General features: G+C 41.4%; 2 protein-coding genes across 4 annotated transcripts in view; one reads left to right on the plus strand and one right to left on the minus strand.

Moving 5' to 3' along the window:
- Window positions 1–21,256, minus strand: PARP9 (poly(ADP-ribose) polymerase family member 9). 3 transcript variants are annotated; one of them, XM_060775324.2, is made up of 10 exons: window positions 21,191–21,256; window positions 15,765–15,801; window positions 12,619–13,436; window positions 10,463–10,687; window positions 9,828–10,046; window positions 8,459–8,534; window positions 4,569–4,916; window positions 3,766–3,920; window positions 1,567–1,738; window positions 1–571 (listed from the first exon to the last, which is right to left on the minus strand). In XM_060775324.2, the coding sequence occupies exons 3-10, from the start codon at window positions 13,432–13,434 to the stop codon at window positions 234–236; spliced, it is 2,349 nt and encodes a 782-aa protein (XP_060631307.2). In that variant the 5' UTR covers window positions 13,435–13,436; window positions 15,765–15,801; window positions 21,191–21,256; the 3' UTR covers window positions 1–233. The 3 variants fall into 3 exon arrangements, with proteins under 3 accessions (XP_060631307.2, XP_067329346.1, XP_060631301.2); XM_067473245.1 differs by lacking the exon at window positions 21,191–21,256 and adding an exon at window positions 18,144–19,487; XM_060775318.2 differs by lacking the exon at window positions 21,191–21,256 and adding an exon at window positions 16,560–17,661.
- DTX3L (deltex E3 ubiquitin ligase 3L) overlaps window positions 19,509–27,355 on the plus strand; it is a 12,809-nt gene continuing 4,962 nt past the window's right edge. Inside the window, exons 1-3 of the mRNA XM_060775336.2 lie at window positions 19,509–19,989; window positions 21,233–21,486; window positions 25,083–26,651. Coding sequence (XP_060631319.2) covers window positions 19,524–19,989; window positions 21,233–21,486; window positions 25,083–26,651 — 2,289 coding nt within the window. The 5' untranslated portion in view covers window positions 19,509–19,523. The remainder of the gene's footprint in view (window positions 19,990–21,232; window positions 21,487–25,082; window positions 26,652–27,355) is intronic.

Below are 27,355 nucleotides of genomic sequence, written 5' to 3' on the forward strand. Positions count from 1 at the left end.
TTTAAAAGATCTTATATGGTGAATGCCACAATTCTGTTTTGAATGAAATGATGACTTGTTTTTTTAAACTTTCACCTGTGATTTAATTACTTCTTAAACAATAAGTATTTTTCACCATTTTAATGAAGCAAGATTTTTTTTTGCCATTGCATTGGAGAACTGCCATATGTAATCCTAAAGCCACTAAATCTAGGGCCTGTATTATTTTTAATCGACTTAACGTTTTTACAGTCTTAACGTTTCCGGCCTGATGTTTCCAAACTGGTTTTCTCTTCTGGATTCCAGAGCAGGGAACAAGTCAACAAATACAGTGGCAGAGCTTGCTCTCTGTTAAAAATGACAAAGATCTCAGGGTTGTGAATATTATCAACCACACTATCGTAGAGTTTCATGCTGCTTGCGCTGAGTGAAGGTGGTGCCACGTAGCTTCGACTGCCCCTCGTATATGAGCCTGTCACAACCTCTGCCTCAAATAAACATATTAGATGGTCCATTTCACACTTTTCCTTTGTAGTTGTGACCAGGCTCCTGGGATTCTTGTTAAAGTAGATGCCTGCTCCGTATTTCTGGTCTGGAAGGAACACAGAGATTATAGATTTTTAAAAAACACATATTTTTAAAATAATACTAGCCATCCCCTGCCATGCGTTGCTGTGGCCCACATGGGGGTTCTGTGGGGAGGTTTGGTCCAATTCTATTGTTGGTGGGGTTCAGAATGCTCTTTGATTGTAGGTAAACTATAAATCCCAGCAACTACAACTCCCAAATGTCAAGATTCTATTTTCCCCAAACTCCACCAGTGTTACATTTGGGCATATTGAGTATTCGTGTCAAGTTTGGTCCAGATCCATCATTGTTTGAGTCCACAGTGATCTCTGGATGTAGATGAACTACACTCCAAAACCAAAGGACACTGCCCACCAAATCCTTCCAGTATTTTCTGTTGGTCATGGGAGAACTGTGTGCCAAGTTTGGTTCAATTGCATCGTTGGTGGGGTTCAGAATGCTCTTTAATTGTAGTTGAACTATAAATCCCAGCAACTACAATTACCAAATGACAAAATCAATTTTTTGAGTGAAGGACATACATTGGGTTGTTAGGTGTCTTGTGTCCAAATTTGGTGTCAATACGTCCAGTGGTTTTTGAGTTCTGTTAATCCCACAAACTAACATTACATTTTTATTTATATACAATACTAGTAGGAAATTGCAGCTAACAGGCCCAATCTTTAGCTACTTGGGAAGACTAATTAATTAAATGATAAAGCTTGAGAATGTGTGTAGATCGATTAATTACATGATAAAGTTTGATATTTTTTAAATATTATAATCAATGTGTACATATGATCAACATGTTGATACCATAGATTTCCTTCTTTTGTCTGGATAAGGATGTATGATAATTGCAAGATCTTGACATTAAGTATTGTTTGGTTTTACGCTTTTCATTGACAGTTTTGTTTTAAATCCACTTGAGAAGGCATCTGTGCATCAATAAAGTATTGTGAAAATTATTCCACTTTCTGCAGGACTCCAACAACTTTCACGGGGCTATGCGTGATTTACCTTGTGAAGAGTAAGTTTTCTGAAATCCAGTTTTACACACTAAACTACAATACTGAGCTGGGACATGATGGTACAATCTATGGCATACTGGCATTCCGGTATTTTTCCCTTCAATTTTTCTTTTAATCCTTTGGAAGGCAGATTCTAACAGGGGATTATATATTTTCTCTATCTGCAATAAGAAAAGCAAAAGGAAGTTTTGTCCATTTTAGAATTAGTTACAATGAAAATACAAACTATTCTGGTTCTAGAGACATTTCAAATTTAAATAGATGCAGGGTTGGTAATTCAAATAAAATTGGAAAATCTTTTAGTTTCAATTATTTTATTTTCCAAGACACTAGGGGGACCCCCTGAAACAGTCATGGTAATGATGCTTGGGGCCACAGTAGCACAGCGGTTAAAGCCACTAGCTGCAGGAAAAGCTGCTGACTGAAGGCTTAGCAGTTTGAAGTTGCAAGTCAGGGTGAGCTCCGGATTGTCAGTCCTAGCTCTCTGCCAACCTAGCCGTTTGAAAGCATGCAACACAAGTAGATCAATAGGTACTGCCTCGGTGGGATGGTAAAAGGTCGCCTTATTCAGACATGCAGTCATGCCGGCAAAATGATTGGCAATGTTTATGAACAGCAGGCTTCTTTGGCATGAAAAATGGAAGAAGAGTACCCCCCCCCCCCCGGGCTGGAGTTGAACATTGCCTCCAGACACTGAAAATGAAAAAGGGAAAGGCCTTTACTTTATCAGTGTATTGCATGTTGTTTGTGTAAAAGGCATTAAATGTTTGCCTCATATGTGTACTATAATTCGTGAGACATGACAGAAGCCTCCCACAGGATGGTAACACATCCGGTCATCCCCTGGGCAACGTCCTTGCAGACGACCAATTCTCTCACACCAGAAGGGACTTGCAGTATATTCTCAATTTACTTTAAAAATCCGCTCTGAGGCCCTTCAGGAAGATAAAGTAGAATATAAATAAAGTGTATTATTATTATTATTATTATTATTATTATTATTATTATTGTCGAAGGCTTTCATGGCCAGAATCCATGGGTTGTTGTAGGTTTTTCCGGGCTATATGGTCATGTTCTGGAGGCAATTTTTCTCCTGACGTTTCGCCTGCATCTATTTCAAGCATCCTCAGAGGTAATGAGGTCTGTTGGAACTAGGAAAAATGGGTTTATATATCTGTGGAATGACCAGGGTGAGACAAAGGACTTTTGTTTGCTGGGGCTAGCTGTGAATGTTTCAGCTGATCACCTTGATTTGCATTCAATGGCCTGGAAGCGCCTGGGGGGTTAATAATAATAATAATAATAATAATAATAATAATAATAATAATATTAAAAGGGAGTTTCCAAAATATCTTCCTTTACCAGTAAGAACTTCTTCTGGATCAGACTGCCTTCCTCTTTTAAAATATTTATATTCTGCTCTTCTCACCCTGAAGGGGATTCAGGGTGGATCACAAAACATTCAATGCTGTTAAACATACAGGACAGACAGATAGATAGAGGTATGTGTCTCGGTATTTTTCCAACTTTGGTGTCCTGGAGGTTATGCTCGATTATGGCCACGGGGGGTATTGTCACTCCATCCTCTATGACAGTGCTTCTCAACCTGTGGGTCCCCAGGTGTTTTGGCCTACAACTCCCAGAAATCCCAGCCAGTTTACCAGCTGTTAGGATTTCTGGGAGTTGAAGGCCAAAATATCTGGGGACCCACAGGTTGAGAACCACTGCTCTATGATGATAAGCCTTTTTGATCAGACTTTTCTCCTGGTCTTTGATCACTGGCTTTTTTTATGGTGCTGTAAAATACCTCCCTGGTTAAGTAGTGCCTAATTTCTCTACTCACAGCTACAGCGGTTTTTTAACTGCTTAGGCGAACAGTAAACTGGGCTGAAGGTCAGGTGCTCACTCTGGGGTCGAACTCCCAACCTGTCAGTTGGTATAGATCTATTGCTGCTGGTGATTAACCAGCTGTGCTAAAGCCCGGCCCTGGTGTTAGCTATGCTCAAAAACGGGGAGCGATGGCAACCTGCCAGTGCCCATTCCTGCTTGTAATGCTAGCTATCTAGATTCAATGGGTCAGCAAAACCTGTTGACTTACAGAATGACCCTGACTTCCTGAATACTTGTTTATTTCACATGTTTGCGAGTATATTCTACTAAAATTGTTTTGTCAACATTATATCTTTACCTTGAGAACCCGCAGACCGGCTTTTTCTAGTTGCTTTTCCTTGTCTTTGAATTTCTGAAGATACGACTCTATCGGAATGACTTGGTAACAGTATTTATTCGTCCTCTCCATGTGCCCTTCATGTGAGTAAGGACTCAGATACCTTGATGAAGGTCCTATATGAACATAATAAGGCCCTTAATAGAAGTAAAAGCAAGACTCTTAGATCAGAAATATACTGTAACTAACTACGTATTTTGGAGAAGAACGCTGCCCTTCTTCCTGTTGGTTTAATAAAAACATGTCAAATTCTTCTCAAAATACAAAATAAATGCTTTCACTGAAATCAATAAGATTTTAATTAATCAAGATCAACATCAGTTTTATTGATTTCAATGTGCTGAAACTAAGCAGACCTAAACCTGGCTACAACTCACTAAGATTAATTTGCAATTAGGAGAAAAAAATCAAAATAATACAATATAAGGTTTTAATTAAGGCATGCTGCCCTATATGAAAGTGTATTTAATAGCTGCAGTGTTATGATAAATGTATCTATGTACCTGTCATTGCAAGAATCAGGTGTTGTCTACCCTGAAACAATAACCATGTAAGGACAGGGGACCCACTCCATCATTGATTCCACTGCTTTCCATAGAAGGGGGGGGGGGGAGGACTGCTATCCATGAAGGCTCTCCCCATATTGCTTTGTGGATTTTTAAATTGAAAAGCAGAATACAAACTCAAATAATCCCCAGGTTCTTCATTTAGCTTGTACATTCATCCAAATTGTAAATGCCTTCTGCTAACACATCCCCACATACCATCTGTTGCCGAGGGTTCTTGCTTGGCTGTAGTCTGGAGCATGAACTCGACTGCAAATGTGGCATCAATTACGGCTCGGGGTGAGCCTTCAATCTCGAGGGCTGCCCCCTCTTCTGTCGAGCTCTCCAGTATAGTTATACCAAAATGTTTCTGGAGATAAGAAAGTTCAACAGGCTGACCACTGCCAAGGTTTAGGATCTTAGAGTTTTTTATGACAATCCGGTGGCTTTCTTCCACTTTAATGATGTCTTTGAGCCACAGTGCTGCTTCCTCCAGAGTTTCACAACTGTGTCCAATCAGTTCCACAGATGGCCCATTACTTTCATATTCTGCAATGGTCTGTACCTCTAGATTTTTTTTAAAAAAAGAATACTTCATTTAATAATTAGTCACATGACAATTGTTTCAGTTGCTATGTTTCAACCATTATTATGACAATTCACTGATTTTATACATGGGCTACTCATGTGTCTCCTTGTGGAGAGAAAAAGTGGGAAATAACTGAACATAATAATAATAATAATTAATATATTGTAGCCCAGCCCTCTCACCACCCACCTTAAGAGCAGCAGCCAGATTGGATGAAAGAGATCATTTCAGCCTCAAATTGACTTTCCATCCCCTCCTATCAACAAACACAGAGCTACAAAAACCTATGATAGAGGTCCTACTTCTGATTGCTACAGCCTCACTTCCTAGCAGAAGATTGCTGGAAAATCTCTCCTTTTTATGCTCAAACTGAAGCTAAACAAGCCTATGCTGCGGCAGCTCCACTGGTTGCCGGTCCACTTCCAGGCTAAATACAAAGTGCTGGTCATTGTAAAGACCTAAGTGGTTTGGGCCTAGGCTATTTGTCTAATCACATCTCTCCATACAGACCATCCTGGGCATTGTGGTCAATAGAAGAGGCCCTCCTCTTGGTCCCATCCCCGTCACAAGCTCAGTTGGTGGGAATGAGAGAGGGGACCTTCTCCGTGATCGCTCCCATGTCTGGAACTCCCTTCCTAAAGAAGTAAAAATGGCCCCAACCCTCCTCTCCTTTAAGACACTTCTAAAAATTCAGGAATGCACTTTATCACATGGAGAGGAGGAGGACTAAAACACATTACCCATTTGGAATGCTGGCCAACTCCGCTTGCACTATATGGCTGCCATGATACATCTTAAAGGGACAATGGTGCCAGCCATTTTTAATGTAACTGTATTTTAAACTGTTTTGAGGTTATTTGTTGTAATGTTTATTTATGTTTTAGTTAATTATGTCTTACTATTATGTCATACTTTTATCTCAATGCTTAATCATCCATGATAAACTCACTGTTATTATTGTGCTCTATCGTGTATTTTGATATGTTTTGTACTCACTTAGGCATTGAATGTCTGTTTTCTTATGTGTAAACCACCTTGCATCCCCTCAGGGAGAGAGGGCAGTATAGAAATATATTATTATTATTATTATTATTATTATTATTATTATTATTATTATTATTATGCCTGATCCGGCTGCTGGCTCTTCAGGTGGGCTGTAGTCTTACAATAGGATTACATAGTAATGATAGGGTAGAAATCCATAACTGCAGTACTGAATGCCATCTCTTACTTTAACCATAGTACATTCTATATGTTCACTGTTGTGATGAATTTCTGTGGTTTTTTACTATCTTTCTGTCACTTTGATCATTTTTAAATTGCTTTTATCATTGATTTGGTTTTGGTATACTTGATCCCCATTAGCTCAACAGAGCAAAATTAAATAGTGATATAAAAGGAGCCAATTTTAATAAGGTGATTACATGCTCTCCAAAGCAATTAAAATGCAGTTATCTGCTATTTGCAGGGAAGTCCCACAGTCACCATCAGAAGATTCAGTGAGTTCAATTGGTCTTTCTGGCATGGCACTGATAAGGATGCCAAAGGATGTTGTGGCCGAGAATATGGCAGAAGATGCAAAAGAGCATCCTGGGAAGAGTTAAAAAGTAAACACTGTAATTCCTCTGAATGACAATAGAAAGAAAATTAAATAAAGTTACATAAAATCAAACAAAAACAGCTAGATGGATTTTCACCAAATTTGGAAGATATATTTTTAAAGATCTGAATATAGGTTCAATATTCATTTGAAGCGGCATCTCAATTGATTCTTTTCCATCACATTTTCATCAGATTTGGATCATATAATTGAAAATGTGCCATACTTTACATTCACAGAGAGGTCCTAGCTGGGTTCCCAATTATTTTTATATGCATACAGAGTGGAGTGGTTTTGAAAGTTAGGCAAGGCATGCTGTCTCAAGTGAAACGTGACGACAAAAAAAAAATGAAATAAACATTTATCATGCAGAGGAGTGAAAAGTGAATAATTACATAGTCCAAACAAAAAAAAAAATACTAAATCTTGTCTTGTTTATTCAGGCCTGTTCCTAGGGCTATTTGGGGTGCTGATTCAGAAAGTGGCATTGGATAAACCGCATCACCTCTAGTTTCTTAGATATGGTTCTCATGATTTTCTATGAGCGAGCAGATAAAGACTGGCATATGGCATATGTTCTGTATCTCAAAAACTAGAGCTGATAGGGGAAAACTAGTAATATTTTTTGGGATCAGAAAGTAAAATATACCAAGAAACAAGGCTAATATTTGTGGCACCAAAATATTTGTTGCCTAGCGATTAAGGGTAAAGGTAAAGGTTTTCTTCTGACATTAAGTCCCGTCGTGTCTGACTCTGGGGTTGGTGCTCATCTCCATTTCTAAGCCAAAGACCCAGCATTGTCCGTAGACACCTCCAAGGTCATGTGGATGGCATGACTTCATGGAGCACCTAGTGATTAGTGATGGTTAATTATTCTCCCAAGTAACAGTTGGCAAGACTTCAAGGAAGCTTCGGAAGCATCTCCAAATCTGAATCCTAATATCTGAGATCCAATGTATGCATGAAGCTGTGCATGTACACTTCCTCTCCCCACCCTAAAGAGGCCAAGCCCTGAGAAGGTCCTCTACAGCAACTGCTTGCTTCTGAAGAAGCGAGGGAGAGGACAGGTAATTCAGGCCATGGAGAAGAAGGTGGTCTCAGATCTGAGTGAGGGTAGAAATGAGTGAAGACCTGCAACTGGAGTATGCCCATCTTTTCCTTTCCACTCATACCAGCAAGACCTTTATAGTCTGAATCACCTTCATCTGCCCTCCTTGCTAAGAAGGAACAGTAGAAGCCTCTCCCTGGCTGGATGTTGCCGGGAATGGGAAACTCTTTTTAAAGAAGGATTGCATTTTAGTCACTAACAGTATGCCAGCCAATGTCTCCCATTAACACAAGTCATTTTCCTTGCTCTTAATCCAGTCCTTAACTTGAAGGGTCCTATCAAAATCCAGCATCATCCACATTTCCTTTAGTATACAAAGGGATTTTGTAGCACCTTAGGCTGAGAGAATGAGGTTGGTGGCATAAGCTTTTGTAGATGCATCGGGTGAAGGAGGCTTACGCTATGCTATGAAAGCTTATGCTACCAACTTCAACCTCTCAATCTTTCAGCTGCTACAACATGCATGGGCAAATTTCAGACCTCCAGGTGTTTTGGACTTCAACCCCCACAATTCCTAACAGCCAGTAGGCCATTAGGAATTGTGGGAGTTGAGGTCCAAAACACCTGGAGGGCCCAAGTTTGCCCATGGTTGTGCTACAAGATCCCTTTGCATACTGATATTCCAGACTGACATGGCTATGTTTGATCATTTCCTTTAGTACATATCCCCCTATATTAATGGTTTCATAGCAGGACAAAGCTAGATTTATATACTCTTCTCATAACCTTAGTGTATAATCTGTCTTGCTGAAATATTTTAAAAGTCAAGGAAAACACTGACAAATGTTCAACCCATCCTATTTATTTCTTACCCATGGCCTCCATACTGCAGCAGTCCATCTTTTCTTCCAGTTCATTTTTGACTGATATGAGCTTGCTACAGAAAGCCTTCAAAGAAGAGTGAGATAATCAAGGTTCGATATAGAATGGCTACTAGTTTGAAGCCCTCGAGGCATGTGGCATTTATTTCTAAAGGCAAGTTTAATTTCCAGACAGAATCCAATGAGATGTATCCTCCTAAAACTATTAGGCCAAATAATCTATATAAATAAAAATGTAATGTTCGTTTGTGATACCATCAGAACTCAAAAACCACTGGGGGAATTGACACCAAATTTGGACACAAGACACCTAACAGTCCAATTTATGTCCTCCACTCAAAAAAAACCCCCAAAGAAACAGCAGAAACCCCAAAAATCCACACAAGGGAAGAGCAGCCATTACAGCATTGAGAGCCAAGCGCGTGCGCGCGCACGGCTATACAAACAGAACTGGCACAGCGAGCAATTACTATTCCCAACTCTATACTCCCCCACCCCTGCCCCCATCATACACATATCATACATAGGCCTAGCTTTCAGAGCAGATTTGAAAAGAATCAATCAGGGTCAGCTAACACCTCCCAACAAAGGATCTACCCAGGCAGCAACAAGCCAGGCTTTGAAGCTGCAATTCAGTGCTAATCAAGGTGGCCAATTGCAACATTCACAATTGCCTCATGCAGACAAGATTTCTTTCTCCCATTCTGAACATTCCACAGATATATAAACCCCACTTGCCTAGTTTCCAACAGACCAAGCTAAAGTGTACCTAGTGAATGCCTTCCCAACCCTGTTTCTCAATGTAGTTGAGTATGCCTACCATAGATGTGGGTGAAACATCAGGAGAGAATTCTTCTGGAACATGGCCATACAGCCCAGAAAACTCACAGCAACCCTGATTTGAGATTGCATCATGGTGATGGAAGTGGTCTATTTGATGCAGTAACTTGGAATTTACTTCATAATGCTTCCTGATGCTAAAAAATACAGAATTCCATTTCTTGCAGTTTTGAGGTTCAGAGCAAAAAAATGATTGCATCAATTTAGGAAAAGGAATACAAATCATGGTTACTTTTAGCATCTAATAACATTTGCCCATATATATATCGTACAAACTAATGCTTTTGCACAGCGCCACTTTACAATATATAAAATTATAATATTTTAGCATATGACTAATTGATAGTTCCGGCTCAAATTGAGCAGAGTGCTTTCCACAAATGAAGTAAGGGGATGAGGCATTTGTAACAAGAGAACAGCAGGTAATCAACTGCAGAAAATATGCATTTGTTTGAAGTAAGTACACAAGCATGACAGTTTGCACTGTTCTTTAGCTTGCAACTAACATTCACTATGTTACCTGATAAATATCATTGTCATCCGGAGGAATTACAATGTATACTTCTGGCTTCTTGTCAGGATGTTCCTTTGCAAAGCGTATGACTTCTTCCACCATAATCTCTGCCACGTCATCTTTTGGCAAATGAAGCTCTTCAATCCCAAGGGGAGGAAAAGAAATGGATGGAAACTGACGCTCCTGAGTCTTGCAAAGACTTTTCAACACGGCTGCTTTTAACGCCTGCTAGAGAAAAGGTTGAGTCACACAGGCTGGACTTTCTTTACACTCATAAGATTTAAATACGGCAGAGTCTCGCTTATCCAACATAAACAGGCTGGCAGAACATTGGATAAGTGAAAATGTTGGATAATAAGGAGGGATTAAGGAAAAGCCTATTAAATGTCAAATTACGTTATGATTTTATAAATTAAGCACCAAAACATCATGTTTTACAACAAATCAGCAGAAAAAGCAGTTAAATACATGGTAACATTACTGTATTTACAAATTTAGCACCCAAACATTGCAATGTATTGAAACAGCTATGGAACCGGGCAGGAGGCAAACTGCATTGGATAATACAGTATGTTGGATGAGGGAAGGTTGCATAAGCGAGACTCTACAGTAGTAGAAAGTTAACGGATGAAAGACATCACCTCCTGAGCGTTGTCTTTACTGGAAGAGGGCCATACTACATGCAGCACAAACTCACAGTCAATATTATATCCTTTGGTATATATGAGTTTGGGACTCTCTGATGGATGTTTATGTAATTCTGCCAGGAATTCCTCCTTCATAGCTGGATCAGCATTTCCTAATATCTCTCCTATTCCTTGTGATGGATCATCTTGTAGAACCACAGAGTTAATAATAACAGCAACCTGGAAGACAATGAGTTCAAATCTGATGCTGTTTCATTACACATCATTGCATGGTTTCTATATACTAAATGACCATTCAAAATAGCCTTCTTCCGATATGACTGGAGTGTTGCACTCTGGCCTGAATTCGTCTTTGCACCACACAAACAATTTACTGAAGAAAAAGCCAATATAAAAAGGCAAAAAGGCAAAAGGTAATAATAAAAGCAATATCCCCAAAAAGCAATAGGAAAAAGGCTATTAGAAGGCAATAGTCCATACATCAGAGTTCTGTTTGAAAAGAGACAAGGTATATGGAAAAATCAGAATCAAAGTATAAGCCTAAATCCATAACCAGGAACACAGGAACTTCTTCTAAAACAGTGGTTCTCAAGCTGCGGATCTCTGGGTGTTTTGGCCTACAACTCCCAGAAACCCCAGCTGTTAGGATTTCTGGGAGTTGAAGGCCAAAACATCTGGGGACCCACAGGTTGAGAACCATTGTTCTAAAACATGAATCCAGGAACATGAGGACAAAACTTTCCCAAAGAACTTAAACATAGGCTTGAACATGATTCAAGACCAAGGTGTACATGGCAATGCAGTGTTGCCTGCTCTAACCCATTTAGTAAATAATCATTTAATTTAAGGACCACAAAGCCATGAAGTCATCTTTGACATCTGCTCTGTTGCTACAAGGATTTCTCACTCTGTTCTTGCTCATGGAGTCTCTGTGACCTCCATAATCTGGCTACAGATGTGTTCCCAGGGAACAGATCCCTCCCTTCCAGCTCCTTATCTTCCGTTGCCAAGGAATGACTAGGGGAAAGGTTCTCCCTACCTTCTGATGCCACAGCATATCCCTCACTGCTCTGCTCTGAAGCTGTTTCTCTCTCACCAGACCCAGACCCATTCTCCCAGGTGGAATTGTGATCTAAAATCCTCTTATTTCCCATGCTGGAAATCCTATCAGTCATCACAACCTCTGATAGAACCATACCCTTGTCTTCAGCCTCTGACTGAACTACAACATGGGGTAACATAGTACCAAAAGCCTGATCCCAAAGGGCTTAGGAAACACAAACCCACCACTTAAAAATGAATGTATGGGTCACCTTGGAATGTGAACATTTGTTGGTCTCCTCCATGCTGCGATGGAAAGTATCGGTATCATATTACCATACCCATACAATCAACTGCAATATCTTAAAAGAAGTTTGTCCTCTTCGTTATGTTGGGGCAAAAGAAAAAAGCAAGGGGAAGCACTAATGCAGTCAAGAAAGGACGTCCTTAAAGGAACCACACATACATACCAAAGAGATATAAACATAATTGGAACAGGAATTAAGAATCTATCTTTTCTTTTCTTTTGTTTTTGTACATGGACCATACTTTGTTTAATGGCGTATCTCACGAAATACAACACTAGAACTGGGGGACAGTGGCTTTAACAGAGGACCGCTTCCCATGGCATCATTTGTTGGTTTCCCAGCTTTTGTATAGACTTTTTGGTCTTCCCTAATGGTTTAAATGCTTTGCTTAAGGCTTAGTTAGATGTCTGCAAAAGCTTTATTTGGTATTTTGGTCATTCTTATTTGCCTTTGGACTTGGCCCCCTTCAAAGATCTCTAAACAAATTACACCTTTGCCCTGAAAAAGGTTCAATTATATATTTCACTACATGAGGCTTTAATCTGGAACCCAGAAACACTTGAAACCCGGGCACTAGGGAGAGCTGTCAATGCCCAGACCTTCACCCTGTAAAAGCAAAAGCAAAGTTTGAGAAGTGCACTTTGAGTACAACCCTCAGTATCCCTGTTTGGCAATTATGGGAAATGTAATCCATACAGTACCTTTTCCAAAAGTAGTTGTGCCAGTTCGGTGTCAAAATTCCCTTCTCCTACCTTATATATTTTTGCCCATCCTATTGGCGATAAGCTGAAACAAACTTACTTTCTGTGTTTCTATATTCTCTTTCTTGATTTGGAGGCAGAGGTTATGGATTGTGACAGAATCCACCGCTCCATTCAAAGGCACAATATCATTTGGACCTAGCAATTCATCACAAACTCTCCTTATTACTTCAACAGTGGTTTCATCAGTGTTCACAAGATGGACTTCTTGCAAGTAGCCAAACAATGGAGCTAGCTGGATAAAATTCTTTATAGTCCGTACAATCACATGAGCACATAACTCCTGCGGGAAACGGAAGGTCCCTGAGCTCAATGCAGGAATGGCAACAGATTTGATGTTGTTTTCTGGGGCATTTACATATTTCAAAATGTTGATAATGACTGTTTCAAGTTTTAGGCAGCATTCTTCTTTCTGGCCTTCAGACCACCGTGGACCAACGGCATGGATGACTTGCTTACAGTGGAGTCTTCCGCCACTCGTAACAGCAATCTGGCCAATGCTGAGTGGTCCGTTCTTATCAATGAAATGCTTGCACTGCTTTTCAATTTCTGGTCCTCCAGCTTTCATGAGAGCGAATGCAAGGCCTCCAAAATGGTGCAGGTATTCATTGGATGCATTCACCAAAGCATCGGCCTCGTGTCTTGTAAAGTCATCTACCCAAACAGAGACTTCAACTCCTTCCTTCAGGCTTTTCTTATACACTTTGATGGGATTCCTTATGCTCTTAAGGACAGCAATGCAACCAAATTTCTTCTGAAGCAAACTGATGAAGTAGTTTTCTCGTCTCTTCAGAATTGCATAAACGTTGTTACTGATAGGAATTGATAACATTTCCTCATCCATGGGCATCTTCATTTCTATGGTCAATAAAAACAAAGTAAATACTTTCTTGCTTATGGCAAAAGGAGGAGGAAGATGTTCATTTATGTACAGTACAACCCCCAGTGCTCATAGTTTCATTGACCTGCACCCAGCAAAATATGTTCTAAAATTAATGTTTTATACTGTTTATTGTTTCATTTGTCTATTTTGTTATATTTTGTTTTCTCTTTTATATTAATTACTCATGTTATTATCTGCCTTATTTTATTTTGCATATATTATTTATTGGATTTATTTATGTTGTAAGCCACCCCAAAACAATGTATTTTAATATTTTGATAAATGTTTTTAATGTTTATGCATATTCATATGATTTCTTCTCCCGGCATTGATTTTTTGCCGTATATATGCTGTGCTCTGCCCTGAGTCCCCTTTGGGGTGAGAAGGGCAGAATATAAATGTTTTAAATAATAATAATAAATAAGTCCTCTTGGAAAGATGGGTGGGATATAAATAAAGATTATTATTATTATTACTAGCTATACCCAGCCACACTTTGCTGTGGCTCAGTCTGGTGAGGAATGAATGTGTTTTTTTAAGCACTGACTCAATAGTATGCCTTCTGACTCAAATAGTGATCTAGCAGAGTGCATTCCATCAGTCATTTTCATCTTGTATGAAGTAGTTTTGGAGAAATTTATGTTTACTTCTGGGCAAAGAAATCAACAAGCCAGCTAGCTCTGTGGTAAATATGTCCCTGTTTTTTTTTTAAATGCTGATATAAAATGCTCCGCAGTTACATCAGCACTGAATGAAGTCATTTGTTAACAGGAATGGCAATTTCTGTTGTTTTCGAGGAATTATTTTGTATCATCAGTAATTCCATTTAACAAACTTTTCACTGGCTCTTTTGGCAGCCCAAATTCAGTAAGCTTCACTTTTCCACTATATTATTATTATTATTATTATTATTATTATTATTATCCAGATCCTCCAGGCAATTCTATGGCATGTTCCACTGGACATTACATATAGTTACAATCAGGCCTGTAGCAGGGGGGTGGGTTAGGGGTTCAACCCCCCCCCCCCGAAATGTTTCAGATTTTTTTAAAAACCCGGTTTACTCATAAATTTTAACTGGTTAACCAAATCCCCATGCTAAGTCTATGAGATGCAAAAAATTTAGAGTCCCTCCAGAACTGCAAGAACTATCTCAGGCAAATATTGGCAATTTATTCACACTGTCATTACTTGCAGCAATAGCCGATGTTGTGAAGCAACCAAGTTGGGTGTGTGTGTGTTGAATGCTCTCATTAAGGAGGCCAGACTTGGTGGAGGTGGTTGACAGGGGCGGAGCTGCAGGCTATGGAAGGCTGCTCTGCCCCTTGCTGTGCTCTTTGATTCAGCGTGAGCTAGGAGGCAGGTTTCAACCCCCCCCCCCAATTTTAAACCCCTCCCCCCCAAATTTCAACCCCTCCTGAATTTTTTTTCTGGCTACAGCCCTGATTACAATGGAGGACCTAACTAACTCCTAGAAACATTTTCTATGTCCTCCAGAATGACACTGTGGTAACTTTCAGCAGACACCATTCATTTCAATATGGTTCACTATTATCTATGGTTTCCTATTTCCATGGTATATTCAGGAATGTATTTCACTGTGAATATGGTTTTCATACTATATTTCTGAAATTTATTTGTTTTTCCTCTTTCCTTCCACTCTAAAAACTTGGAAAAAAAGAAAAATCCAACCATATGTTTGGAAGGCCCTCCCCATCTACAACTGAGGAGCTGAAACATCAAATGTGTCAACTGACCAATTTATATACAGGCAGTCCCCAAGTTACAAACAATATAGGTTTGTTCAGTTTGTTCTTGAGTTTAATTTGTATGTAAATTGGAACAAGTACATTTTACAGTGTATCTCCAGCCATACACACACACACAAGCTTTGGACATGGGAAATGGTTAACACCACTGTGGTGTTTGTTTTACTGCCTATGCCCCTGTTTAGAAGATTTTACCTCACTTTCTGTCCCTGTGATCATTTGGTTTTGAAATATTTGTCTTGAGGAAACAAGGATTGGTAAGAAAGCTTCTTAACTATAAGTCATTTGTTAGTCGGATGTTTGTAACTCGAGGACTGCCTGTATATTCGGATTGAGAGCCTTTGGATCTTAAAGCTATTTCACCCAGAAGGAAAAGAACTGGTCTTTATAGAGCCATCAAAATGGCAAGGAATATGGCCTTTTGGAAGCTGCAGTTCATAGATCTTCTTCAGCCACTTCCGTAAAACAAAAATTAAGTAAAATTAAGTAAAAAAAGTATGATCTCCTACAAAATGTTTAAAGTGGATTATCTACCTGGGTTGTCATGCTGAGTGGTCTCAGAACTGGAAGTCTGTGAAAATAATGTAAACAGGTATTTTAAAACATTTTGAAATCAAATGGCCATAAAAGTGCAATCAGATCATTACTCCTATATCTCTCTCAGAAATCAAAATTAATATTTGTGCACTATGTTCACTACTCAAAAATCCTTGCTTTCGTAAATTTTTAAAAGTAAAAGCTTTTAAAAGCGCTTGTAAAACTACAACTCCTATAATTACATAGCATCGAGCCATGGCAGCTAAAGCAGTGTCAAATTTGTTGGAGCATGCAAGGAACCAGTGAGTGCGTGTGTGTCAACTGAAAAATAAGATGCATTAAGCTGATTGGCCGGGTAATGCCCGGGAAGTTGGCTGAGCCTGGGGCTTTTGGATACTGTTACTTTTTGTTCAGGCATGAGATATGCAGGTGGACAGACAAAAGAAGAGAGAAGCAAAGAGAGACAGAGTTTGGAGTGTGCTCTTGTTTCACAAGCTGCTGAAGGAGTTTATCCAGATAGACAAAGACATACCATTTTAAATCTCTCATAAAAGGATATTATCTGAGTCAGTGTAATTGATTATACATATGTTGTTTTGAACTAAGAAGAGTAAACTACTTGTTCTTTACTGTTCACCTGCGTGGCATATTTTCTTTTCCTCGCAAGGCAGTGTGTGGGCTGATCAAATGTGAACTACATGTGGTTTATTTTACATTACACCACAAAATTGCACTAACTCTAGAGTGTAGGTGCAACCTCTGCTGAACCATCTTTTCTTTCCGTCCACCTACCAGCAGTTTCATCATGTTCCCCATTTCGAACCCTTTCTGTGTTGTCCCCTTCTAGATGCTGCTTCTTTCCTCCTCCATTGTCCGCTTGCTTTGGCTGAGTAGTAAGGGAGCTTCCTTGGTTATGTAGCGATTCCTCTTGGAATCTTCTTGTCCAGTTACTATAGAGACCCCAGAACCTACACCTCATTGTCAAGTTACTTTCTTGCTCACAATCTTCTTGCCATGTGAAAGTAGGGGAGCGGGGAGGAAGGGTGTAATCTTACTCATGGATTCAGAAGCAATAAGCGCCAAAGATTTTATTATAAAGAAGGCAAAAGCATCAGTGAAAGAAATACAATCTTAGCACATCTCCTTCTTCTATCAGTTGTTGGGAATCCCTGGAACAGCAATGAGAAGTACACCAGGATGAGTCTACATTGTAGAATGAATATAGTTTAAGCACCATAGCTCAAAGATATGGAATTATGGGGATGTCTTATGACAAGGTTTTAGCCACCTCTGCAAAGGGAGTGGCAATTACAGTGGCATCAAACTGCATTAATTCTACAATGTAGATGCACTTCAAGTCTTGACCAATATCTTTTCAATATCAACCTATAGTGAAGTTCCACTCGGATGACATCGCCAGAGTTATAACCATCATAATTAATTAACATTAAGTCTAGTGAAGTCTGACTCCGGGGGGTAGTGCTCATCTCTATTTCTAAGCATAAAAGCCGGTGTTGTTCATAGACACCTCCAAGGTCATGCGGCCAGCATTACTGCATGGAGTTCCGTTAACTTCCTGCTGAATCGGTACCTATTGATCCACTCACACTTGTATACTCATCCCTTCCCTGGATTTGAATCACTGACCTTTTGGTCAGCAAGTTCAGTGGGTCAGCAGTTTAACCTGCTGCACCGCCATGGCCCCAGATGTGTACCTAGTAAATATTTTTGTACCATCCAATTCATTAAATCAAAGCACGATAGTTTTTTGGGGAATTTGGTATTTTGAAATGCATTTTAATTGGATTTATTGTATTTTAACTGCATTTTAACCTAACACGCAGTATTGTTTAACTTTTTTTAAAAAATGCTTTGTTTTTTATCAAAGTGTGTAACTGTGAGCCCCCTTGGGTAGGAAGGCAGGGTATAAATATTGTTAATAATAATAATAATAATAATAATAATAAACAAAGTGAGTGGACAGTTGCCAAGTGTTGCTAATTAGAGTGTTTCCTTCCTCCCTTGATCACACTATTCATCGGCCTTGCTAGCTCACCCAACAAAGTGTCTCCTCAAAGGAGACTCCACTTCCAAACTAACCAGGCCTGGGAGTAGTAGAGCAAATGCCAAATGGGACAGCAGATCACTTGCATTGAAACATAAACTAAGATCCTGTAACAAATTAAAAGAATAACACATTTAAAGAGTTTCATGGACTGGCCCAAACCAGTTAGGATCAGATAAACAATATCCTTATTTGCTCTATTTTATCTTTCTCATTGTGGAATGTGTTTCTTTCAGGTCAATTTCTTTTGGGAGATAAATCCTTGAAGAAACACATTCAGTACAGAGGCTCGTGGCTAACATTTAACTCACCTGAATGTGGAAGATATGTCAATAGAAACTTCAGCCCTATGGAAATATAGTAGTTAAAGATATGATCCCCCTTCCTTCTTTTCTTCCTTCCTCCCCTCTCTCTTTTCTCCCTTGCTGCCGTCCTTTCTTCCCTCTCTCCCTCTACCTTTCTTGTTTCTCTCCCTCATTCCTTGGTCCTTTCTTCCTTTCCTCCCTCCCCCTTTGAATACTCAGCAAAGCTTTGGCTCACTACGTAACTTTAATGGGGAGGAAAACAGAGTAAGTTCACGACCTTGTCAAACTACAACTCCCAGGATTCCATAGCCTTGAGCCAAGGCAGTGAAAGTAATGGTGTCAGAAGCTATTCATTCCATAGTGCATATTAGTGGTTTCCAACCTTTGGTCCGTGGACCACCAGTTGTCTCCAAAAACTAAAATATGGTCTGTGGCCTCACCGTTACTACAAAGCTGTAACAAGAGCGAGTGGTCTCGCGAAACCCTCTTATAGTGCCAAGGCAACAGGGATGTCGGGAAGGGAGTGACTGACTACACATGAAAGGTGCGACAACAAGCCTCTTGACTAGAGCTTCTCCTCCTTCTCCTCCCTCTCCCTGAGCGGAGCCATTCCATGTTGTGCCTAGAAGCGGGGGCGCCTTGGTGTCTTTATTTTTACGCCTGTTCCTGGGGTTATTTGGGGTGCTCATTCAGTGCATTGGATTGACTGCATCAACTTGAGATTATTAAATATTGTTTTCTGTGGGTGGGCAGAAGAAGCAAAGACCACCAGTACTGAAGCGATGCTCCTATGCCATTAATTCTTCTGGACTGGCCACGTTGTCTGAATGCCTATCACCGTCTCCCAAAGCAGACACTATACTCCCAACTCAAGATTGGGAAACGCAATGTTGGTGGACAATTAAAGGTGGGCTTAAAGCCAACCTTAAAAACTGTGTCATAGACATTGAGAACTGGGAAGCCCTGGCCCTTGAGTACTCTAACTGGAGGTCAGCTGTGGCCAGCAGTGCTGCAGAATTCAAAGAGGCACAAATGGAAGGCGAGAGGGAGAAATGTGCCAAGAGGAAGGCATGTCAACCCAACCCTGACTGGGACCACCTTCCATCTCGAAACAGATGTCCTCACTGCGGGAGAACATGTGGATCAAGAATAGGGATCCACAGTTACTTACAAACCCACCACCAAGACACTACACTTGGAGGACCATCATCCTTGGGCTACAAGTGATTGTGTAACAACAGGTGGCAACTACTGGAGGGCATATGTTCTGTATCAGAAACTAGAGCTGATGTGGTGTATCCAATGCAGTTGTCCAAATCAGCACCCCAAATAACCAAACCCAATCTAAAGTTGTCCAAGAACTGATTTGTAAGCCTTTTGGTACTAATGTTGGAGAGTGGTCCCTGGTCAAAACAAAATATTGGTGTAGATAGGGCTGGTGCCTCATCAATCTACATCTCCCAGGCTTCCCAAGTAGCGAAAGCGGTCCATTTCCTAAAGAAGGCCTTCCTGACTAGGAAGCTGGGGCTGCCTTTCCTTCCTTTCTTGCTTGCTTGCATTCCCCGTGGGGGCGGCAGGGGGCGCTGTGGCGCATGTCAGGGGCGCCTGCGGGAGCGTCTTGGGGAAAACGAAAGCGAAAGCGCGGCGCCCCTCCGCCCAGCCCTGGCCATGGACGCCCGCGTCTCCCCGCTCCTGGTGCGCGTCTATCCCTCCGGTAACAACCCCAAGCAGATCGAGCTCAAGCTGGAGGCCTACTTCCAGTCCCCCAAGAAGTCCGGGGGCGGAGAGTGCGAGGTCCGGGCGCGGGACGCGGAGCGGGGCCTCTACGCAGTCAGGTTCCGCTCCGAGGAAGGTAAGGCGTGGGAGAGGCTCCTTCCCCTCGCTTCCGGGGGCGTCTACGCTGTAGACTTAACGCGGTTTGGGTTCGATTTAACTCCCGCCACTCAAGGCTATGGAATCATGCGAGTTATAGTTTGAGGAGGCACCAGCGCTCTTTGGCTAGAGACTTTGGGTGCGTCTACACTGTAAAGTTAACGCGGTTTGGTTTCGCTTTCAGTCCTGCCACTCAAGGCTCTGGAATCCTGCGAGTTATAGTTTGAGGAGGCACCAGCGCTCTTTGGCTAGAAACGTTGGGTGCGTCTACACTGTAGAGTTGACTTGGTTTGGTTTCGCTTTAATTCCTGCTGCTCAATGCTCTGGAATCCTGGGAGTTATAGTTTGAGGAGGCACCAGCTCTCTTTGGCTAGAGACGTTGGGTGCGTCTACACTGTAGAGTTGACGCGGCTTGGTTTCGCTTTAACTCCCGCCGCTCAAGGCTATGGAATCCTGGGAGTTAGTTTCCGGAGTCACCAGCTCCCTTTGGCGAAAGGCTGGCTAAAGGCTTTGGTTGTGTCTGTAGCTTTAACTCCCTCTGCTCAAGCCTATGGAATCCTGCGAGTTGTAGTTTGAGGAGGCACCAGCTCTCTGTCTAAAGCCTTTGGGTGTGTCTACACTGTAGAGTTAACGCGGTTTGGCTTCGCTTTAACTGCCCCAGGCAGTTTTCCAAAGTCTTTCCTCCTCTTTGCTCCAAAATGCGTGGACCTCGCCAAACTGCAGATCACAGCGTTGCATCGCATTGCCCCCTAGTGGTGCCAGATGGCATGAATTCTCCAGCCAGGCTGAGCCTCGACTTAGTTCACACTTGCCTCTGAAACTGAAACTCTGGGGAGAAAGTGACGTTGGTGCTAATTATAAAAGAGCTCCGTCCCCTTCCTTCCTGGGATTGGGCACTTCTTGGAAATGTAGAGCTCAGGGCCCTTCCACACAGCCCTCTATCCCAGAATATCAAGGCAGGAAATCCCACCATATCAGCTTTGCACTGGGTGATCTGAGTCCACACTAACCTATATCTCAGTTCAAAGCAGATACATGTGGGATTTTATTCAGCTGTGTGGAAGGGGCCTCAGAGTCGAGTGGACTTTGCTATGGGATTGTTGTCCTCTTTTCTTTTGTTGTCAAAGAAACACAAAGTGGTCAGGAATGCTCTGTATGGTGTGGCTTCAGAACGAGGGCACCTCTGAACCCAAATGCCCTTGTTTGTTTCCTTTCTTGTCCAGCAAAGAACCAAGTGAAGACCCGCGAACTCCACTGGATAACCATTGATGGGAGAAACCTGGAGGTCAGCATCTTGCCCAGTTCTGAAGTCGACGGAGCGGGCCCTGGAGGAGGAGGAGGAGGAAGACCTTTAGCAAACCACGCCGGTCCAGCAGCAGAGGCCTCTCCTGTCTTGAACGCAGTGTCAGCGCAGAATGAACTGGAGTGGAAGCCAGGTGGGACACGTTCCAGTGATCTTGACCACCTGACCAGAAAGGTAAAGACAACAACATGGTCCAGTCCAAAAGTCCATTTTTAAGTGTACAAAATGCATAAGGTTGTGGGTGAACCCTGTGAAATTCCATCGGTACCTAAAGTTTGTTATGTTGGGCAAGTTTGCTCTAGGGCAGTGGTTCTCAATCTGCGGGTCCCCAGATGTTTTGGCCTTCAACTCCCAGAAATCCTAATAGCTGGTAAACTGGCTGGGATTTCTGGAAGTTGTAGGCCAAAACACCGGGGGACCCACAGCTTGAGAACCACTGCTCTAGGTGCATCATCAGTGGGGTTCAGTGTGCTCTCTGGGTGTAGGGTAAGCTACAACTCACACTGTGGTCAGTCCCTTCAAATCCCTCCAGTAGGTTGAGTCAGCCATGGGGGTTCTTTGTGCCAAGTTTGGTCCAGGTCCATTATTGGTGGAAGTCACAGTTCCTCTGGTTGTGGGTGAACTACAACTCCCAGAAAGGTCAAAGTCTGTTCCCCCTAAACTCCTCCAGTAATCAAATTTTGGGCATATTGGGTATGTGTGCCAAGTTTGGTCCAGGTCCATCATCGGTGGAGGTCACCATTTCTCTGATTGTGGGTGAACTACAAATCCCAGAAAGGAAGGTTATCCCCCCCCCCACCCCCAACCCTTTCCAGTAATCAAATGTAGGCATATCAGGTATGTATGCCAAGTTTGGCCCAGGTTCATCATTGGTAGAGATCACAGTTCTTTTGGTTGTGAGTGAACTACAACTCCCAGAAAGGAAGGTCAGTAGTCCCATGCCCCCCCCCCCCAACCCCTCCAGTAATCAAATTTGGACATATCGGGTATGCATGCCAAGTTTGGTTCAGATCCTTCATTGTTTGGGTTTACAGTTTGCTCTGGCTGTAGGTGAACTACAACTCCTCCAAATCAAGTTGAATTTTCCCCAGAGACCTCTGGTATTTTTTGCTGGTTATGGGGGCTCTGCGTGCCAAGTTTGGTCCAATTCCATTTTTGGTGGAGTTCAGAGTGCTCACTGATTAAAAGTGAACTATAAATCCCAGTACGCACAACTCCAAAATGCCCAGGCCAATTCCCCTCAAAACTCACCAGTATTCAAATTTGGGCATATTGGGTATGCATGCCAAGTTTGGTCCAGATCCATTATTGTTTGAGTTCATAGTGCGCTCTGGATGTAGGTGAACTACAACTCCTATAAATCCCTGCAAAGACTGCCAATACGTTTTGTTGGTCATAGAACCTCTGTGTGCCAAGTTAGTTCCAGGGTTGGTGGAGTTCAGAGTGCTTTTGGATTGCAGGTGAACTATACATCCCAGTACCTACAACTCCTATAAATTATGGCGAATTCTCCCCAAACCTCTCTAGTATATTCAGTTGCTTATCAATTCCTCTGTATGCTGTGAGCCATAGAAAAGACTAGGAAAGGGTTAAGGGAGAGGCAGTGGGCGGGATCATGCAAACTTCATGCCAATGGAGAGAGTCAGAAACACTGGGATGCCTGTGGTGGAAGAAACACATAAAATCTAGGATGAAATTGTCCCTGTATGAAAGCTTTCACTTGGGTGGTGGGCAGTATGGTGCTTGTGGAGGACATTGGCAGGGCTCTTGTACATGTTCATGGCGCTCACTATAACCTGCAATGTCATTGGAGGGGGAGGGCCATTGGTGTCTCTTGAGTAGTGGGAGCTTTCACTGTTTGTGGAGGCAGGAGCTTGTCTGTGTAAGTGGACATCCCAGCCATATATGCACATATTTTCAGATAGATAGATAGATAGATAGATAGAAGAAATGCTGGCAGTAGGCAGGGTGACTAGCCCTCTGAGGCCCCTTCTACACTGCCATATAATCCAGATTATCAAAGCAGATAATCCACATCTGATTTTGAACTGGATTATATGAGTCTACATTGCCATAGTAGATAATAGTAGATACATTGCCAAAGTAGATAATCTGGACTTTATCTGGCAGTGTAGAAAGGGGCCTGAGATGGCTTTGCTGTTTTCCCTTCTCTGTGGAATGGCCCTCAACTTATCCATGCCTCATATCGAAATCTATAACTTTTAGCCTCCAAATTTCTCCTCGATACGGGGATAAATGAAAACAAAACATAACTTTGGTAATAAATAAAATGAACTGCTTTCGTTGAATGGGAAAACTCTTTGCAAAGTTGCTGTCTGACAAGATATGAACCCTGAGAGCATTGTCCTTTTATTTTTTATTTATTTACTTTATTGTTATCCTGCTTTCTCCCCATACAGGGACTCAAGGTATCTTAATAGCAAACATGACACGATAAAATTAAAAATTGATGGATTACAATATGAATTTGAAATTTCAAAAATTAGAAACAATACAGTACTATAGTTACAAACAAGGAATGCTTCCTCTGTATGGGTCTCTTAGGAAGATGGCAGTGCTTGCTGCTTGGATTTGAAGGTTGAATATGGCTGTCGAATGTACAGGAATTCTCCTCTTGTTCTGTAAACTGAATTATTTAGAGATAGTTCTGTTCCGCAGGTCCCGTGATTTTGCATGAATGGAACCTTGTCTTGCAAAGGAGTTCACTAATTCCAAAAGAGCATTTTTTCCCATGGGAACATCTTCAGTGGTTCTCAAAATTTCCTTTTGAGAAACACAGAAGAAGAAATTGAAACATACGAGGGATATCCAAAAAGTAAGGTTACAAGATTTAAAAAAAAATACAAGGAATGAATATATTTTAATAAAACTTGCATGGATTTAAGCATAGCTAGTACATTGTTATTCCACATAATCACCATCCAGTCCAATACATTTTGTCATCCATGCAACATTTTTTTTATTCCTGTGTCATAGAAGTCTCCCACCAACTTTTTAAGCTAGTTTGCCACTTCAATTTTCACCTTGTCGTCATCGGAAAAGTGTTTTCCACCAAGGTATTCCTTTAATTTAGTGAACAGATGATAGTCACTGGGTGTGAGATTGGAACTGTGAGAGGGTTGGCTTAAAACATCCTGATTAAATGAAGTCAACAACTCTTGCGTTGCTTGAGCAATGTGTGGACGCGCATTGTCACGAAGGAGACAGAAGGGAAATGGAATGAGGACACTCATCTCTAACTCTCACCACAATGCCAGTTGATGAGCTACTGACGACTGGCACTGCTCGTTCACTTCTGCTGGGTTCCCAGTACATGGCAGTAATACCAACTTCACTGCTCTTTCTCTTCCACTGGCTTCCTGCTACACAACAGTGATATCAACTTCACTGCTCATTCGTTTCCAGTGGCTTCTCGCTATGCAGGAGTGATACCAACTTCCCCCGAGAAAATTCCCTGCAAGTGCCTTGTAACCTTACTTTCCGGATAACCTTAATAGTTTTTTGGTATGAGGTTTCACCTCCCTTTTTTAATGCTCTTCCTTCATCTCCTACCCTTCACATCTGTAACTAAAGATTGGTTTTGCAAAGGAAACCATGCATTCATTCTTCTATGAAATATGTCGCTGCATGCCTGCTAAATGTGAAATTGTACTAGCCTATGAGTTATTGGTTTGGATCAGGGACTTTTAGCAGCCGGCACATGCCACTTGATTCTTTTTTAAGTTGCCTGATCTCTTTTTCCTCCTCAGATTTTTCTCAATGTTTCTGCCACTTTGAATACAGACCTGCTCACAAGAGAAGAGAGGGATCAGGTGGCTACGTTGTTCCCCACTATAAAAATATATTCATGTTCAAGCCATATTGGCGTAGAAAGGGTGTTGGGAGATTATGACGCTATCCAGAAGTTGCACTCTCACTTTGAGAAAGTCCTTGCAAACTCTCCCCGGCACCGCAGTGCATTTTCCCCCCTGAATGGACAGAATTCGTCAGACAACATGGATGTGGAAATGGAAAGTGTGAAAGAGGAAAGCAAGAATGATTTCGAAGCCGTGTCTACTATGGAAGTGCCTTCAGCTATTTTTGAATATTTTAACCAGGTCTGTAAGGAAACAGTTGTAGAATTAGAGCAGAGTTGTAATGCCAGACTGACTTGGAACGATCGTGGAAATGGTTTGACTTCTGTAAAGTTCGTTTCTCTTGGGGCACCAAACTCCATTGAGAAAGCTCAACAGAAATTTGTCAGTGCTTTTCAGAAAATAACATCAGTTCTAAAACAGGAAAGAATTCCTTTCACTGAGCACGTCCACTTTGTTAAGGCTCAGGAATTGTTAAGCACCCGGTATAAAAGTGTCCTTGTTAAACCAGAGGGAAAGGAGTTGATTCTCCGTGGCCCTGGAAAGGAGATTTCAGCTGCTAAGAACGACATAGAAGAAATAAAGACAAAGCACATGGAGAAAAACCCAAAAATTAATTCCCCAGAGAGTGGCATTGAAGTCAATGCTGATGTATTTACATTTCTTGAACCAATTTTGGCTAAAGATATCAGGGCTATAAACGAGAAGTTTGGTACTGAAATAGACACAAAGCCTAGTGGAAATAGTGGAAACCTCGTCATCTTTTTTAAGCCAAAGAAGTACACAAAACCATATGAGGTCCCACAAGCTTACAATAGCTTCTTTGAAATTTATCAGAAGCGTACATTAGAACCCACAGAGAGAAAATTAACTTTGAATCTTCTGGAGGTTCAAAAGAAGTTATTGAATCAGTACTTTCCGCAACTTTGTACGGAAAATCCCCGAGTATGTCTCGAAAACAAGGAAGGTCAACTGATCTTTCGTGGTCTTCCAGAACAAATCTATAAAGCTGAAAAGCACATCAAGACATTTCTAGACTCTGCCGTGGAACTGTCTTCAAAGTCACCTGCTCCTTCTTCCAGCACTGGAACCATTCCAGGAAGACCCTTTGAGCAAAACAGTGACCACAGAATGCATCTTTCCCCGGCAAAGCATCCTTCCCAGGAAAAATCAGATCTGAAAGCTAAAGAAGTGGAGCAAGAGGAGCAGTGCTCTATCTGTATGGATAAATTCAGCCAGAAAGAAGTGTTGCCCAAATGCAAGCACGAGTTTTGCAGAGACTGCATTCGAGAGGCCATGAAGCACAAGCCAGCCTGCCCTGTGTGCAGTGAATTTTATGGGAAAATAGAAGGGAATCAGCCCCCGGGGCACATGACAGTCTCGAAAAGTTCCCTGCGTCTTCCTGGTTATGAGAGATCAGGTACTATCAACATCACCTATACCATAGCTGATGGCATTCAAACGGTAAGTCTGAGCAGGATTTTCATGATTGTGCACAATAATCCCCATTTAGCGCATTATCTCTCCCCCCCCCTATATATATGTACTCTATGTGTGTGTGTATTTGTGTCTGAAGCTAATTGAAAATGTACTGCAAATCGCTTCTGGTATGAGAGAATCATTGCCCAGGGGATACCTGGATGTGTTTCCATCCTGTGGGAGGCTTCTCTCATGTCCCCACTTGGGAAGCTGGGGCTGACAGGTGGGAGGTCATCCCATCTCGTGGATTCGAACCACCTACCTTCAGGTCAGCAGTTCAGCTGGCACAAGGGTTTAACTCATTGTACCACCGTGGCTCACCAATTATATATATATATATCAGGCCAAGATACTATTTCCCAATTCATTATTCAACTTATTCAAATTCCAACTTCATATATGAATAATCTGCTAGCCCCAACTAGAATACTGTTATTGATTTAGTTGCTAAATTGTAAGTCAGTGTTTACTTCAATCCTCTTGATGAGGTTTACCGACTTGTAACTGAATTTTGGGCATAGAGGCAGGAATCTAGTACAAAATGAACCATGGTTAGCTCTTCACAGAACTTAATGTTAAACTTGGCATGATTAGAAGTCTATCCTTAGATCATCCATGGTCATATTACAGTTAAATCAACTAATTCAACTCAGCAGTAAAGCTATTTTTGATTCCATGCCATTTTCTCA

This window comes from Anolis sagrei, chromosome 1, assembly GCF_037176765.1.
Source record: "Anolis sagrei isolate rAnoSag1 chromosome 1, rAnoSag1.mat, whole genome shotgun sequence".
In the NCBI taxonomy this organism is placed as follows: Eukaryota; Metazoa; Chordata; class Lepidosauria; order Squamata; family Dactyloidae; genus Anolis; species Anolis sagrei.